We start from the raw sequence: 16596 nt of genomic DNA, 5'->3' as shown, positions 1-16596 counted from the left end.
RCAAGCTTACCCATACCATGATGCAGCCACCAACACTCTGGAAAATAAGGAGGCAGTTACTCAGTGATTTGTTGTGTTGGATTTGCCCCAAACATAAGGCTCTGCATTTAGGCCAAAAAGCATGGTCCTTTGCTGTGTATTTTCCCCTCATTATTACTTTAGTGCCTAATTGCATACAAGATGCATGTTTTGGATATTTTTATTCTGTATATTTGCATTCTTCTTTTCACTCTGTCATTTAGGTCATTATTGTGGAGTCATTACAATGTTGTTGATCCATCCTCAGTTTTCTCCCATCACAGCCATTGAACTCTGTAGCTGTTTTAAAGTGACCAATGACCTCATGGTAACATCCCTGAGCAGTTTCATTCCTGTCCTGTAGCTCAGTTCAGAAGGACGCCTGTATCTTTGATGTCTGGGTGGTTTAATACATCATCCACAGCATACATATTAACTTGACCACGCTTAAAGAGATTTTCAATGTCTGATTTGTTATAGTTACCCATCCACCAATCACTGCCCTTCTTTATGAGCCTTTCGAAAAGCCTTTGTATTTGAATCTGTGCTTGAAATTCAATACTTGACTGAGGGACCTTACAGATGTTGTATGTATGGGGGACAGAAGTAGGAGTTGGTCATTCAAAAATCATGTCAACCCCTATTATTTCATACAGAGTGAGTCCAAGTAACTTATTATGTGATTTGTTAAGCCCATTTTTACCCCTAAATGAATTTAGGCTTGCCTAAACAAAGGGTCTGAATACTTATGCAACTACTATATTTTAGTTAWGAATGTTTTATTTAGCAAAACATATATAATAATAAACACAATAAAATGTGAAGAAATCAAAGGGGTCTGAATACTTTTGCAAACACATGATGATATAGCATTTATGATTTCATTTGTCATTTTGTAATAGAAAAATACACAGTAGTGATGAAGGGGAATCTTATTTTGTGTCTTCACGAGAGTGCTTTTGTGTATGAATGTAACACATTTTATTTATTTATTTTATTTAACCTTTATTTAACTAGGCAAGTCAGTTAAGAACAAATTCTTATTTACAATGACAGCCTACCAAAAGACAAAAGGCCTCCTGCGGGGACGGGGGCTTATTTAATAAATAAAATAAAAATACAGGACAAAACACACGTCACGACAAGAAAGACAACACAACACTACATAAAGAGAGACCTAAGACAACAACATAGCATGGCATTAACACATGACAACACAGCATGGTAGCAACACAACACGACAACAACATGGTAGCAACACAATATGGCAGCAGCACAACATGGTTGCAGCACAAAACAAGGTACAAACATTATTGGGCACAGACAACAGCACAAAGGGCAAGAAGGTAGAGACAACAATACATCACGCAAAGCAGCCACAACTGTCAGTAAGAGTGTCCATGATTGAGTCTTTAAATGAAGAGATTGAGATAAAACTGTCCAGTTTGAGTGTTTGTTGCAGCTCGTTCCAGTTGCTAGCTGCATCGTACTGAAAAGAGGAGCGACCATAAGGGCTTTGTTTTATATGGGTTATGTATTCTTAACATCTTAAAATCAATTAACCCGTAACTCCTATAAGGATTAAATGCCTATACATAAATACTGACCTCTGGTAGAGTGATAGGCCTATGTTGAAAACCTGTTCCTATGATTGGCTGAGGGATCTTGTTTTGTATAACAGACAGGCCAAGGAACCAAGGGTCTCTCTGGAGACCAAGGAACTGTCTGCACTTAAAAACATGCTGACGTCTCAGGTTCCCCACGTTATGTGATTGTGCGAGTGTGTGGCTGTGTGTGTGCCTGTGTGCCCTTAAAGAGGGGGTATCCAATTGCAGGATAAAATTAGGCCAGCAAGGCCCTATACTGCTGACGGGGCTGGTAGGGCCAAATAAAGATCCTAGCGAGGACCATAGGAGTGCAGGGGGTTCTAGGAGAGCAGCGAGCAGCAAGAGGAAGCGAGTGGGGTGGGTTGTTTGCACAGCAATCAGCTGCCAAAATGGCCATCAAAGGTAAGGTGGTGTAAATATGTGACTTGGTCTTAGGTAGACTTGACCTTTGTGTATGGGCTGAGGTCTCCAGCTGGTTTGGGACCAGTGAGAGGGGCTCTACTACTGGGCAGGTGGAGAATTACAGGGCAGGAAGATTAATTCTGATCAGTTCTCTGATAGAGAGCTACAGTTGGTGGAGAGAGGGATAGACAACAAAAACAAAATGAGTTGCTGACAGAATGGTGTTTAGCAAGCCTCTTTCTTCTTATATGCCTGTGAGGAGTGATGACTCAGAGATTTAATCTGTTTTGGCCATGTTGGGGAATCATTATGGGCACAGCTGTTGGGTATTTAGGGTCAATGGTTGGGGATAGGAGGGAACTCGGCTCTATCTATGAAACATTCCTGGATGTTAGTTGTAATCAGATAATTACCTTCTAGATTTACACTGGTGTTAGTGAGCTCACTGGAAGTTTCAGCTGTCACCGAAACGACATGTCAGTTTCACTGCAGATCTGCTGTGCATTTGAACTCTCTACTGTCTAATGTATTGTGTGTGTGTGTGTGTGTGTGTGTGTGTGTGTGTGTGTGTGTGTGTGTGTGTGTGTGTGTGTGTGTGTGTGTGTGTGTGTGTGTGTGTGTGTCGCCTCACCACCCTATGAACTGATGTGTTGTGAACAGAACCATAAAGACAGTACATGGGTTTCTGTAATACTACATAAAGAGAGACCTAAGACAACAACATAGCAAGGCAGCAACACATGACAACACAGCATGGTAGCTGTCTCTTATACACATCTAGATGTGTATAAGAGACAGGTGTGTGTGTGTGTGTGTGTGTGTGTGTGTGTGTGTCGCCTCACCACCCTATGAACTGATGTGTTGTGAACAGAACCATAAAGACAGTACATGGGTTTCTGTAATACTACATAAAGAGAGACCTAAGACAACAACATAGCAAGGCAGCAACACATGACAACACAGCATGGTAGCAACACAACATGACAACAACATGGTAGCAACACAACATGTTTGCAGCACAAAACATGGTACAAACATTATTGGGCACAGACAACAGCACGAAGGGCAAGAAGGTAGAGACAACAATATATCACGCAAAGCAACCACAACTGTCAGTAAGAGTGTCCATGATTGAGTCTTTGAATGAAGAGATTGAGATAAAACTGTCCAGTTTGAGTGTTTGTTGCAGCTCGTTCCAGTCACTAGATGCAGCGAACTGAAAAGAGGAGCGACCCAGGGATGTGTGTGCTTTGGAGTCCTTTAGCAGAATGTGACTGACAGAATGGGTGTTGTTTGTGGAGGATGAGGGCTGCAGTAGATATCTCAGATAGGGGGGAGTGAGGCCTAAGAGGATTTTATAAATAAGCTTCAACCAGTGGGTCTTGCAATAGGTATACAGAGATGACCAGTTTACAGAGGAGTATAGAGTGCAGTGATGTGTCCTATAAGGAGCATTGGTGGCAAATCTGATGGCTGAAAGGTAAAGAACATCTAGCCGCTTGAGAGCACCCTTACCTGCCAATCTATAAATTATGTCTCCGTAATCTAGCATGGGTAGGATGGTCATCTGAATCAGGGTTAGTTTGGCAGCTGGGGTGAAAGAGGAGCGATTACGATAGAGGAAACCAAGTCTAGATTCAACTTTAGCCTGCAGTTTTGATATGTGCTGAGAGAAGGACAGTGTACTGTCTAGCCATATTCCCAAGTACTTGTATGAGGTGACTACCTCTAGCTCTAAACCCTCAGAGGTAGTAATCACACCTGTGGGGAGAGGGGCATTCTTCTTATGACCTTTGTTTTGGAGGTGTTCAGAACAAGGTTAAGGGTAGAGAACGCTTGTTGGACACTAAGAAAGCTTTGTTGTAGAGCATTTAACACAAAATCCGGGGTGGGGCCAGCTAAGTATAAGACTGTATCATCGGCATATAAATGGATGAGAGAGCTTCCCACTGCCTAAGCTATGTTGTTGATGTAAATTGAGAAGCGCGTGGGGCCTAGGATTGAGCCTTGGGGTACTCCCTTGGTGACAGACAGTGGCTGAGACAGCAGATTTTCTGACTTTATACACTGAACTCTTTGAGAGAGGTAGTTAGCAAACCAGGCCAAGACCCGTTAGAGACACCAATACTCCTTAGCCCATAAGGATGGAATGGTCTACCGTATCAAAAGCTTTGGCCAAGTCAATAAAATAGCAGCACAACATTGCTTAGAATCAAGGGCAATGGTGACATCATTGAGGACCTTTAAGGTTGCAGTGATTTCAAGGGTGCATCACMTTCAGGAAAACCAGCTCATTCTACGACTTGGATGAGAGCGAGCTATGGAATTCAAAAGGTTCTCATCTTCCCCGACTGCACCATGGAGGTGATGGAGCAACGGCGAACATTCCGAGATGTGATGCAGACCATGAGAGAGGCGGAGGTGAAATACAGCCTGCGATTTTTCCAGCCAAGCTACGTGTCCATCACAACGGCATGACAAGAGTCTTCGCCAAGTCCGAAGAGGCTTCAAYTTAGTGTCACGGATCCTCTGGTACTGCTGCTCATTCCGTTCACCAGCTCCGGAAGTCTACGTCATCAGCCTTCTAGGCGTCACTGAACTGGATTCACTACCACCAACCCCGGACTGTCTTGTCTCATTACGCACACCTGGTTCCCATTCCCCTTGATTAGTATGTTATATACTGTATGTGCCCTCTGTTCCCCATTGTCCTTGTCGGTTATTGTTACCATCTCCGTTGGTCCTGTGCTTTTGTATCGACTTCCATGTTACGTGTTATTGTGGACATCCATGTCCCGTGTATTATTTAGAGGTTTACACCTTCATCTTTTGTTTGGGTGGAGAAAATTTAACCCCCTATTACGTATTCCTGCGCTTGACTCCTATCATAATACAGCGTGACAGTTACGTATCAAAACTACAGCAAACCCTCTGAAAAGGTTAAAACTTGCCACACATTTCTGGGATATTGACTGAGCAAACTGTGGATTTTATGTTCATTCATAAATGGTATRGTATTCATTTGTTTTCCAGCAACCGCGAAGAGCGCTGTTAAGTCTGACTGTTAGCTTGCTAGCATAATATTGGGTCTGTTCTAGCCATCATGCCCGGCGGTCTTAATTTACAGTGGGGAAGGCGGGTTTCTCTGGGTTCTTTTACTGTGTTTTGTTTTTGTTTTCTGCTGCCAGACAAGTTTTATTTGAATTCGTACATGTTTAAGAAGTTTTATTTGAAATGCCCTTGGATATAAATGCCAGGAAACAATCATGGGAATCAGTCAGATGTTAAAGGTGGAATGTGCACGGTCTCGGGCACGCGTGCAAAAGGGGTATGGTATTTAAGCACTTGAAATCACTTGGTGCTAACATAATTTTCCAACTGGATTTCTCGAGTTTATCAATCACCCTTCTCTTCCAAGGCTAGAGGTGTTGCTATTCTCTTTCGTAAAAACATCCCTTTTCAACTCTCGTCCATGTCTACAGACCAACACGGTAGGTACATCATAGTATCATGGAACATTAACTCTTTCCCTATCACCCTATTGAACGTCTATGGCCTAAAAATTGATGACCCACATTTATTTCGTAATGTTTTTGATTTACTCCCAGATCTTAGTACCATTGATCTAATAATCGGAGGCGATTTTAATTGTTACCTTGACCCGTATCTTGACAGACTGTCTACACCTACTCCACCAAATATCACCTCTGTCCAGGTTCTAAATAATCTAATCAAATCCAGGAATCTAGTGGACATCTGGAAACTGCAACATCCCACAGACAAAGACTACTCATTCTACTCTCATGTTCACAAGTCTTATTCTAGAACTGACTACTTCGATATATTCCAAATTGATACCCAATGTGCTCAATTCGAAATACCATAGCATCTAAGTGATCACATTCCAATTATTTTGATTGACTGCATGACAGCCAAGTTGAATGAGTTCCTCAAGACTAATGACACAGGTATCTGATTCTACACTATGGGAAACTTTTAAAGTGGTTATGAGAGGTCATATTATTCATGAGTCTGCCATAAATAAGAGAATAGCATTTGACTGGATAAGATCTTTTTTAAAACTCCCCGCTTTGGAGGAGACAATCAGAACATCACCCTCTCAGGTTGACTACAACAATATTTTGAAATTAAAATATGAAAACAATTACATTCTTGGTTCAATCAAATTTCATCAAATATATTTATAAAGCCCTTCTTACATCAGCTGATGTCACAAAGTGCTGTACAGAAACCTAGCGTAAAACCCCAAACAGCAAGCAATGCAGGTGTAGAAGCACGGTGACCTGGTTCCCAGGTCAGTAATCTCCTATTAAAGCTGAGACAAAAACTATTTGAACTAGGGGACAAACCGGAAAGGTTGCTGGCTAGACAACTAAAGGGTGCATAGCAAATAGAGCAACCGTAAAATCCGGTCTGACAGATCCTAAAGAGATAAACAACTGCTTCAAAGAATTTTACTCAGCTATATTCTTCCAGATCCGATGCTTCCAGTTCTGATTTATCAGCCTTATTTGATTCCATCAGCCTGCCAAAACTTCATGATGGCGGCAAAAAAATTATTGAAGAGTTTCACAACAGAGGAAATAATCGAGGCAATAAAAGCTTTCCCACCTGGAAAGGCTGCTGGCCCTGATGGTTTCAGCTGTGAATTGTATAAAACATTCAGTGAAGCTTTCGCTCAGCTCTTACTCAGTATGATCACTGATTCAACAGAAAATAAGATTTTGCCGAAATCATTGTATGAAGCCAATATTTGCCTTATGTTAAATAAAGGCAGAGAGGTAACAGATCCTGCAAAATATAGACCGATAGCATTGCTTAATTTCGACCAAAGTGCTTGCTAATATGTTGAACAAACATGTAACAATCATTATTCGTCCGGATCAGACAGGGTTTATCTCCGGCAGGTTCTTTTTTTCTAATGTGCGCAGGCTGCTTAACAGTCTATATGGAAATCATGAGAAAGGCTCCAAGGCGGCTATTATATCGCTAGATGCTCAAAAGGCGTTTGACCAAATAGAATGGTCATACATGTTCAAGCAATCAGTAGGTTTGGATTTGGCGACTCATTTATCGTCTGGGTCAAAATGCTTTATGCCTGTCCAACAACCTCTATTCTCACCAACAGAGACAAATCCAGTCCCTTTGGGCTACCCACTCAGTCCTCCACTCTTCGCTGTCGCCCTTGAACCCATAGCGATACACATAAGGGATCATCCTAATATCCAAGATCTTAAAGTTAAAGTAGGAAACATAGAAAGCCGCATTTCGTTATGCGCAGACGGTGTGCTTCCATACCTCTCGGACCCAGTAGCATCTGTCTCTAACCTACTAGACTTAATCAATTCATTTGGCAAACTATCTTGCTATTCAATAAATTGGGAGAAAGCATCTCATGTGTATCTCAGATAATATTACAGCAAGTGAGCTAGAGAGGATACCATTTAAAGTGGTGCATGACCACTTATCTTACCTGGTACTAAAAATACCTAGAAATCCAAAGCTCATCTTCAAGCTTAAATAAGTGAGCAGGTTGCAAAGCTAAAGCAAAAAATAGAGAGTTGGATAATATTTCCTCTTTCTATGACGGGGTACATTAATGCCATAAAATGTTTTTCTCTTCCCAGGTTCCTTTAGCTTAGCCAGAATCTTCAAATGTTTCTTACCTCTTCATTTTTTAAGACATTAGACTCGCCAATCTTGCCATTTGTCTGGGGTTACAAAAACCATCCTATTTGTAATGCTCACTTGGAAAAGCCCAAGGAAACTGGCCTACCCATCTTTAAGCATTAACTTACTGGGAACTGTGTTTTCCTGATAAGTTGGGCACGGATGTCCCCCTGTGGCAAAATATGGAAGTCAAGTCTGTAACATTCCTTTCTTCCAGCCTTGCTTTTCTCTAAAGCAGAGTGCCCAAACAAACTGAGAGGCAACAACTTTGTTTTCAAAAAATTATTGAAAAGTTCTAAACCAGATTAAGCATGTTTATAAGGTGCCTGATACCTCTGTATACACCCTGATATTCTTTAATAATTATTTTGTTCCATCTCGGTCTGATAAGGTGTTTGTTGAATGGAGGGAGAAGGGTCTGACCACATTGAAGATTTATACATAGATAAGCAATTAGTATCATTCATCAACATGTTTCAAGCAGACTACCATAGTCCCTGTGCCCAAGAACACTAAGGTAACCTGTCTAAATGACTACCGACCCGTAGCACTCATGTCTGTAGCCATGAAGTGCTTTGAAAGGCTGGTCATGGCTCACATCAACACCATCATCCCAGAAACCCTAGACCCACTCCAATTTGCATACCGCACTAACATATCCATAGATGATGCAATCTCTATTGCACTCCACACTGCCCTTTCCCACCTGGACAAAAGGAACACCTGTGTGAGAATGCTATTCATTGACTACAGCTTAGTGTTCAACACCATAGTGCCGTCAAAGCTCATCACTAAGCTAAGGACCCTGGGACTAAACACCTCCCTCTGCAACTGGATCCTGGACTTCCTGACGGGCCGCCCCCAGGTGGTAAGGGTAGGTACCAACATATCTGCCACGCTGATCCTCAACACAGGGGCCCCTCAGGGGTAAGTGCTCAGTCACWTCCTGTACTCCCTGTTCACTCATGACTGCACGGCCAGGCACGACTTCAACACCATCATTAAGTTTGCCGATGACACAACAGTGGTAGGCTTGATCACCGACAACAACGAGACAGCCTATAGGGAGGAGGTCAGAGACCTGGCCGTGTGGTGCCAGGACAACAACATCTCCGTCAACGTGATCAAGACAAATGAGATAATTGTGGACTACAGGAAAAGGAGGACAGAGCACGCCCCCAATCTCATCGACGGGGCCATAGTGGAGCAGGTTGAGAGCTTCAAGTTCCTTGGTGTCCAATCACTAACAAACTAACATGGTGCAAGCACACCAAGACAGTCGTGAAGAGGGCATGACAAAACCTATTCCCCCTAAGGACACTGAAAAGATTTGGCATGTGTCCTCAGATCCTCAAAAGATTCTACAGCTGCACCATCGAGAGCATCCTGACTGGTTGGCAACTGCTCGGGTAGTGCGAACGGCCCAGTACATCACTGGGGCCAAACAGCCATCCAGGACCTCTATACCAGGCGGTGTCAGAGGAAGGCCCTAAAAACCACCCGAATCAAAGACTGTTCTCTCTGCTACCGCACGGCAAGCGGTACCGGAGCGCCAAGTCTAGGTCCAAGAGGCTTTTAAACAGCTTCTACCCCCAAGCCCCCAAGCCATAAGACTCATGAACATGAGTCATGAGTCATGAGTCATGAACTCATGAACATCAAGTCAAAAGGCCACCCAGGCTATTTGCAGTGCCCCCCCATCCCCTCTTTACACCACTGCTACTCTCTTTTGTCATCTATGCATAGTCACTTTAATAACTCTACCTACATGTACATACTACCTCAACTAACCGGTGCCCCCGCACATTGACTCTGTATTGATACCCCCCTGTATATAGTCTCGCTATTGTTATTTTACTGCTGCTCTTTAATTACTTGTTACTTTTATCTCTTATTCTTTTTCATATATTGTTTAAACTGCATTGTTGGCTAGGGGCTTCACGGAAACATGGCTCACTCAAGACACGCTATCGGAGTCGGTACAGCCAGCTGGTTTCTTCACGCATTGCGCCGACAGAAACAAGCATCTTTCTGGTAAGAAGAAGGGCAGGGGGTATGCCTTATGATTAACGAGACGTGGTGTGATCATAACATCATACAGGAACTCATGTCCTTCTGTTCACCTGACTTAGAATTCCTCACAATCAAATGTCGACCGCATTATCTACCAAGAGAATTATCTTCGATTATAATCACAACCGCATATATTCCCCCCAAGCAGACACATCGATGGCCCTGAACGAACTTCATTTGACTCTATGTAAAATGGAAACCACATATCCCGAGGCTGCATTCATTGTAGCTGGGGATTTTAACAAGGCTAATCTGAAAACAAGACTRCCTAAATTCTATCAGCATATCGATTGTGCAACCAGGGCTGGTAAAACCCTGGATCATTGTTATTCTAACTTCTGCGACGCATATAAGGCCCTCCGCCGCCCTCCTTTCGGGAAAATCTGACCACGACTCCATTTTGTTGCTCCCAGCCTATAGACAGAAACTAAAACAGGAAGCTCCCGTGCTCAGGTCTGTTCAACACTGGTCCGACCAATCTGATTCCACTCTTCAAGATTGCTTCGATCACGTGGACTGGGATATGTTCCGCATTGCGTCAAACAACAACATTGACGAATACGCTGATTCGGTGAGCGAGTTAATTAGCAAGTGCATCGGCGATGTCGTACCCACAGCAACTATTAAAACATTCCCCAAACCAGAAACCGTGTATTGATGGCAGCATTCGCGCGATACTGAAAGCGCGAACCACTGCTTTTAACCAGGGCAAGGTGACCGGAAACATGACCGAATACAAACAGTGTAGCTATTCCCTCCGCAAGGCAATCAAACAAGCTAAGCGTCAGTATAGAGACAAAGTAGAGTCGCAATTCAATGGCTCAGACACGAGAGGTATGTGGCAGGGTCTACAGTCAATCACGGATTACAAAAGAAAACCAGCTCCGTCGTGGACCACGATGTCTTGCTCCCAGACAGACTAAACAACTTCTTTGCTCGCTTTGAGGACAATACAGTGCCACTGACACGGCCCGCTACCAAAACCTACAGACTCTCCTTCACTGCAGCCGACGTGAGTAAAACATTTAAACGTGTTAACCCTCGCAAGGCTTCCGGCCCAGACGGCATCCCCAGCCGCGTCCTCAGAGCATGCGCAGACCAGCTGGCTGGTGTGTTTACGGACATATTCAATCAATCCTTATCCCAGTCTGCTGTTCCCACATGCTTCAAGAGGGCCACCATTGTTCCTGTTCCCAAGAAAGCTAAGGTAACTGAGCTAAACGACTACCGCCCCGTAGCACTCACTTCCGTCATCATGAAGTGCTTTGAGAGACTAGTCAAGGACCATATCACCTCCACCCTACCTGACACCCTAGACCCACTCCAATTTGCTCACCGCCCCAATAGGTCCACAGACGACGCAATCGCAACCACACTGCACACTGCCCTAACCCATCTGGACAAGAGGAATACCTATGTGAGAATGCTGTTCATCGARTACAGCTCAGCATTTAACACCATAGTAKKCTCCAAACTCGTCATCAAGCTCGAGACCCTGGGTCTCGACCCCGCCCTGTGCAACTGGGTKCTGGACTTCCTGACGGGCCGCCCCCAGGTGGTGAGGGTAGGTAACAACATCTCCACCCCGCTGATCCTCAACACTGGGGCCCCGCAAGGGTGCGTTCTGAGCCCTCTCCTGTACTCCCTGTTCACCCACGACTGCGTGGCCATGCACGCATCCAACTCAATCATCAAGTTTGCAGACGACACTACAGTGGCAGGCTTGATTACCAACAACGACGAGACGGCCTACAGGAAGGAGGTGAGGGCCCTTGGAGTGTGGTGTCAGGAAAATAACCTCACACTCAACGTCAACAAAACAAAGGAGATGATCGTGGACTTCAGGAAACAGCAGAGGGAGCACCCCCCTATCCACATCGACGGGACAGTAGTGGTCCACTCACACAGACAGTGTGGTGAAGAAGGCGCAGCAGCGCCTCTTCAACCTCAGGAGGCTGAAGAAATTCGGCTTGTCACCAAAAGCACTCACAAACTTTTACAGATGCACAATCGAGAGCCTCCTGTCGGGCTGTATCACCGCCTGGTACAGCAACTGCTCCGCCCACAACCGTAAGGCTCTCCAGAGGGTAGTGAGGTCTGCACAACGCATCACCGGGGGCAAACTACCTGCCCTCCAGGACACCTACACCACCCGATATCACAGGAAGGCCATAAAGATCATCAAGGACAACAACCACCCGAGCCACTCCCTATTCACCCCGCTATCATCCAGAAGGCGAGGTCAGTACAGGTGCATCAAAGCAGGGACCGAGAGACTGAAAAACAGCTTATATCTCAAGGCCATCAGACTGTTAAACAGCCACCACTAACATTGAGTGGCTGCTGCCAACATACTGACTCAACTCCAGCCACTTTAATAATGTAAACATTTATGTAAAAAATGTATCACTAGCCACTTTAAACAATGCCACTTCATATAATGTTTACATACCCTACATTACTTATCTCATATGTATATACTGTACTCTATACCATCTACTGCATCTTGCCTATGCCGTTCTGTACCATCACTCATTCATATATTTTTATGTACATATTCTTTAATTTCTTTACACTTGTGTGTATAAGGTAGTTGTTGTGAAATTGTTAGGTTCGATTACTCGTTGGTTATTACTGCATTGTCGAAACTAGAAGCACAAGCATTTTGCTACACTCGCATTAACATCTGCTAACCATGTGTATGTGACAAATAAAATTTGATTTGAAGTAAGCATTTCACTGTTCACCTGTTGTTTTCGGCGCATGTGACTAATAACATTTTATTTGAATTAAATAATACATTCAAACTCTTCCATTCACTTTTTTCCGTTATTTACAAGTCAGACACTATATCAAAGGGAAAATTCWAAATGTTGACACCCTCCCTGTACAACATCATTTTTATGATTTGCTACAGCGCCCTCCCAYCTCAAAACACCTCATCTCAGTTAGTCTCCTTTTTTCCAACTATACAGAGGCTTTTACTAGTCATTTCAAGGAGACCTGGGGTAAAGAGTTAAATATTGAGATCTCAGATGATCTATGGGGAGAAGCCCTTTCTAGAATTCACTCCTGTTCCATCAATACCAGATATCAATTGATACAATACAAAGTCATGCATAGACTTCATTACTCCAAAACCAAATTGCATAGACTTTACCCCCAGGTCTCCCCGATGTGTGACAAATGTAAAGCCTCAGAGGGTTCATTTTAACTAATCTTTTTTGGCTCTACCCCCTACTCAATAATTTTTGGAGAAACATCTTTGGTATTCAAAGGTAAATGAGAGGGCCATTGAACCTGACCCAGAACTTTCTCTCTTTGGCTGCTCAGGGTCTGTTCTAAGATTGTCCTATGAGGAACAACAGGCTCTGATGTTTGGAATGGTGGCTGCAAAAAAAATTATCCTCACAGAATGGAAGTCACCCAAACCCCCTTGATTCCGTAGATGGCTAGCAGAAATGACTAACAATATTAACCTGGAAAATATTTAAAAAAAATTCAGGACTAACTCCTCTTCTCAAGATCTGGGGTCTGTTTCAGAGACTGATTGTGAACACTGAATTGGAACATTTACTGTTGTTGTAACTGTCATTGTTGCTCTATTCTTGTCCCATGTCTTGCTTAAGCAATACTTCATTTCATATGTGTGGCAGCTGTTTAAAAAAATTGTATTTGTGTGTTTGTTTTGTACTAAACTGCAAAAGAAAATCCTTTAAAATATAATATGCAAAATAAACACACAAAACACATTAAACATCTAAGATAGACTACTTCTCTTTCTATGTATCTCTGTACACAACTCTATATTAAGCGRGGTTTGAATTCCTCCGGCTCTTTTCCTCAGATGAGGTGAGCTCCACTGCTCTCCCAAAATCGCTCACCCAGATCAGTTGGAGCACCAGTCCTGATATCCACACTTATTCATCTCTACGACTCATCTATCTCTCCCTCCCATTCACTTATTGTCTTCCACCACTTATTAATGAATTAATAAATAATGGACTTAATTATCTATACCCGCTCCATCCTCTCACTGTCTCTTTGCAGTAATGGACCTGATCTACTGGCGGGATGTGGGGAAGACAGGGCTGGTGGTCACAGGGCTGGTGATAGGCCTGGCTAGCCTGTTCCAGCTCAGTTCCGTCACCATGCTGTCCTACCTGTGTATCTCCATCATGTGTCTCACCTTCCCCCTACGCCTCTACTACAAACTCCTAGAGCTGATACGGAAGATCCCTGAAGGAGTGCACCCCTTTCAGTAAGCACAGTTTACAGCAGTTACGATGCTGTAGTTTAGAGAAACATGCTTCAACCTCAATATGTAATCATTGGAGCATGAAAAACCAACAGTCATCTGTGAATGGCTCTGTGCATCTGTTGGTAGAACATTCTTCTTGAAACTAGGTATTTGTTTGATGATGTGTTTGTGCGTGTGTCTGTGTGTGTGTGCGTGCGTGTGTGTGGTACCAGGTCTTATATAGGAGACGACAGCTCTCTGACAGATGAGGAGACTGTGTTGGTGGTGGAGGAGGTGGTGCTAATGATTGCCTTCGCCGTCACAGAGATCAAACGCCTGCTCTTCATCGACAGCATCATGGACTCCATCAAGGTCAGGGGCCAGTACCAATGTCCCTCAGAAAACTAAGAGAAAATTCAGTGTACTATACCGTAATGAGGTCTCTTCACAGTCCCTAAGTCCTAAGACTATGGAAGGCGCACAGTACTACATAGAGCCATGACTACATGGAACTCTATTCCACATCAGTCCTAAGACTATGGAAGGCGCACAGTACTACATAGAGCCATGACTACATGGAACTCTATTCCACATCAAGTAACTCATGCAAGCAGTAAAATTAGATAAAAAAAATAGATAAAAATACACCTTATGGAACAGCGGAGACTGTGAAGCAACACAAACATAGGCACAGACACATGCATACACAGAAACAATAACATACACACACCTACACATGGATTTTGTGTTGTAGATATGTGGTAGTCGTGTAGTGGCCTGAGGGAACACACTTAATGTGTTGTGAAATCTGTTGTGAATGTATTGTAATGTTTAAAAAATTCTATAACTGCCTTAATTTAGCTGGAACCCAGGAAGAGTAGCTGCTGCCTTTTTCCATAAAAAATACAAATACAAATGTGTGTGGGGACTGGGGAGGAAGGTAGAAGTCAAAGTCACATAATCACCAGCACTTGAATCAGACAACATAACTGGTTCTCCTGAGCTCTTACATCAGTAACATTAAACAATACATCAACAAAACATAATCATTGCTTCATAAGCTCACATGCTATCGCTTCTGTTGCCAAACAATGCCAATCTAAAAAGCTGTTGCTCTGTTTTCAGTTTGTGGTGCTGCTGTACGTGTTGACCTATATGGGCATCACGACCAATGGTCTGACCCTGGTGATAGTTGGTGAGACCCTACTGATCCACTCAACACCTGTCTATCTGACTGTCTTACACCACACTGTCCTACAGAACCATCCTCATACATCTGATAATTATGCCCTAATAAGTCCTGTTTCATTCAACTGCTCTGATCTGTAAATAATAACGTAAACATAGTTTGTTGATCTGATTTCTTTCTCTGTCTCTTTCGCAGGTGTCATCTGTGTTTTCTCTCTTCCTCTGTTCTACAAACAAATGCAGGTGAGGCAGTGAGCTCCTGTTGTTCATAGACTATTTGTTGAGAGATTATTATAATGTAATCCACATAACAGCAGCAACCAAAGGACTGTGTCTAATCTACACGTGTTTGGATGACAGGGGCGAATGAAAAGGATTAGCAAAGCGGTCAGAGGCCTCCTGAGGAAAATCAAAAACTTGTAAGTGCTGCACAAGCCTGTTCAAATGACTGATATGACTGTTCTAATTTTTTATATAGCTAATTTTATCACTAAACCCTACAGGGACATTTAATATCCTGTTCTAGAACATTCATGTCACAATAACCCAACAAACCTTTGCTAGCCACATTACAAATATCTCTTAATGTATGTCATTTTTGACGCAATTTAAAAAACACTGACTTCCCCGTTTTGAAAGGATCCCTTTTGTCTTTGCAGGTTTAAGATGTTGTACAGTAAACTGAGACCCTCTCCTGCGACTACACCTGCCACAACCCCCACTCCCACCCCGGCCCCAAAACACAAACACAAGTCAAAGTGATGAGACAGAGAAAGGGGGATCTATGGGAAAAGAGGGGGGTCACTCATACRTCTTATCTTATCATGCCACCTGGGATCAGGGGCTGGGCAACTCTGACGAGGGGAGTTGGGGTACAAGGGGGGGGGGGGTATTTGGGAGGCTACTGGTGCTTTTATATTTCCATTTTCTCATTGTGGTGTCTGTGAATGGAAGCAAGATTTCAACTCCAGTGTTTGGTCTTGGTACATATAGGCCTACTGAAGATTTTTCGTCACAAATCTTGTTCTCGAGGCARAAGCTGACAGCCACAATGTCATAAAATCTGATTTTAAACCTAATCTTAACCACACTGCTAACCCTAATGCCTAACCCTAACATTAAATTAAGAACAAAAAGTAAATTTTTGTTTTCATTAATTTTTAAAATAAATTATAGCCAATTACTACTTTACAGCTGGCCCATCTAAGAGGAAATCGCTCACTTATGCCTCCAGGTCAAGACAGGAGGGAATTTTTATTTAAATCTAAAAGACAACAAGCTTGCCTTGTCATGAGTCAAATATTTGTTTTTATACCACATAACACGTGCCATCTTAAGACAACACAGGGTGAATACTGGCTATCTAACCACATGCCC

The 16596-nt window shown here is 43.1% G+C and overlaps 1 protein-coding gene across 1 annotated transcript; it reads left to right on the top strand.

Annotated features, from left to right (window-relative positions):
* The first annotated feature begins 1929 nt into the window (after positions 1–1929).
* On the top strand, positions 1930–16077 carry LOC111980192 (reticulon-1-A-like). The gene is made up of 7 exons (XM_024010863.2): positions 1930–2027; positions 13842–14052; positions 14265–14403; positions 15157–15226; positions 15416–15462; positions 15580–15638; positions 15879–16077. The coding sequence occupies exons 1-7, from the start codon at positions 2015–2017 to the stop codon at positions 15979–15981; spliced, it is 642 nt and encodes a 213-aa protein (XP_023866631.1). The 5' UTR covers positions 1930–2014; the 3' UTR covers positions 15982–16077.
* The last annotated feature ends 519 nt before the right edge of the window (positions 16078–16596 follow it).

The sequence above is a fragment of the Salvelinus sp. IW2-2015 genome, linkage group LG20 (assembly GCF_002910315.2).
Source record: "Salvelinus sp. IW2-2015 linkage group LG20, ASM291031v2, whole genome shotgun sequence".
NCBI classification, from domain to species: domain Eukaryota; kingdom Metazoa; phylum Chordata; class Actinopteri; order Salmoniformes; family Salmonidae; genus Salvelinus; species Salvelinus sp. IW2-2015.
This window is presented reverse-complemented; position numbering and strand designations above follow the sequence as displayed.

What these genes read in the sequence shown, in the direction of transcription:
- LOC111980192 (XM_024010863.2), top strand. An exon ending in GAAGGAGTGCACCCCTTTCA is followed by an intron (nt 14,053 to 14,264) that starts GTAAGCACAGTT and finishes GTGTGGTACCAG; the next exon opens with GTCTTATATAGGAGACGACA. An exon ending in GCATCATGGACTCCATCAAG is followed by an intron (nt 14,404 to 15,156) that starts GTCAGGGGCCAG and finishes CTCTGTTTTCAG; the next exon opens with TTTGTGGTGCTGCTGTACGT.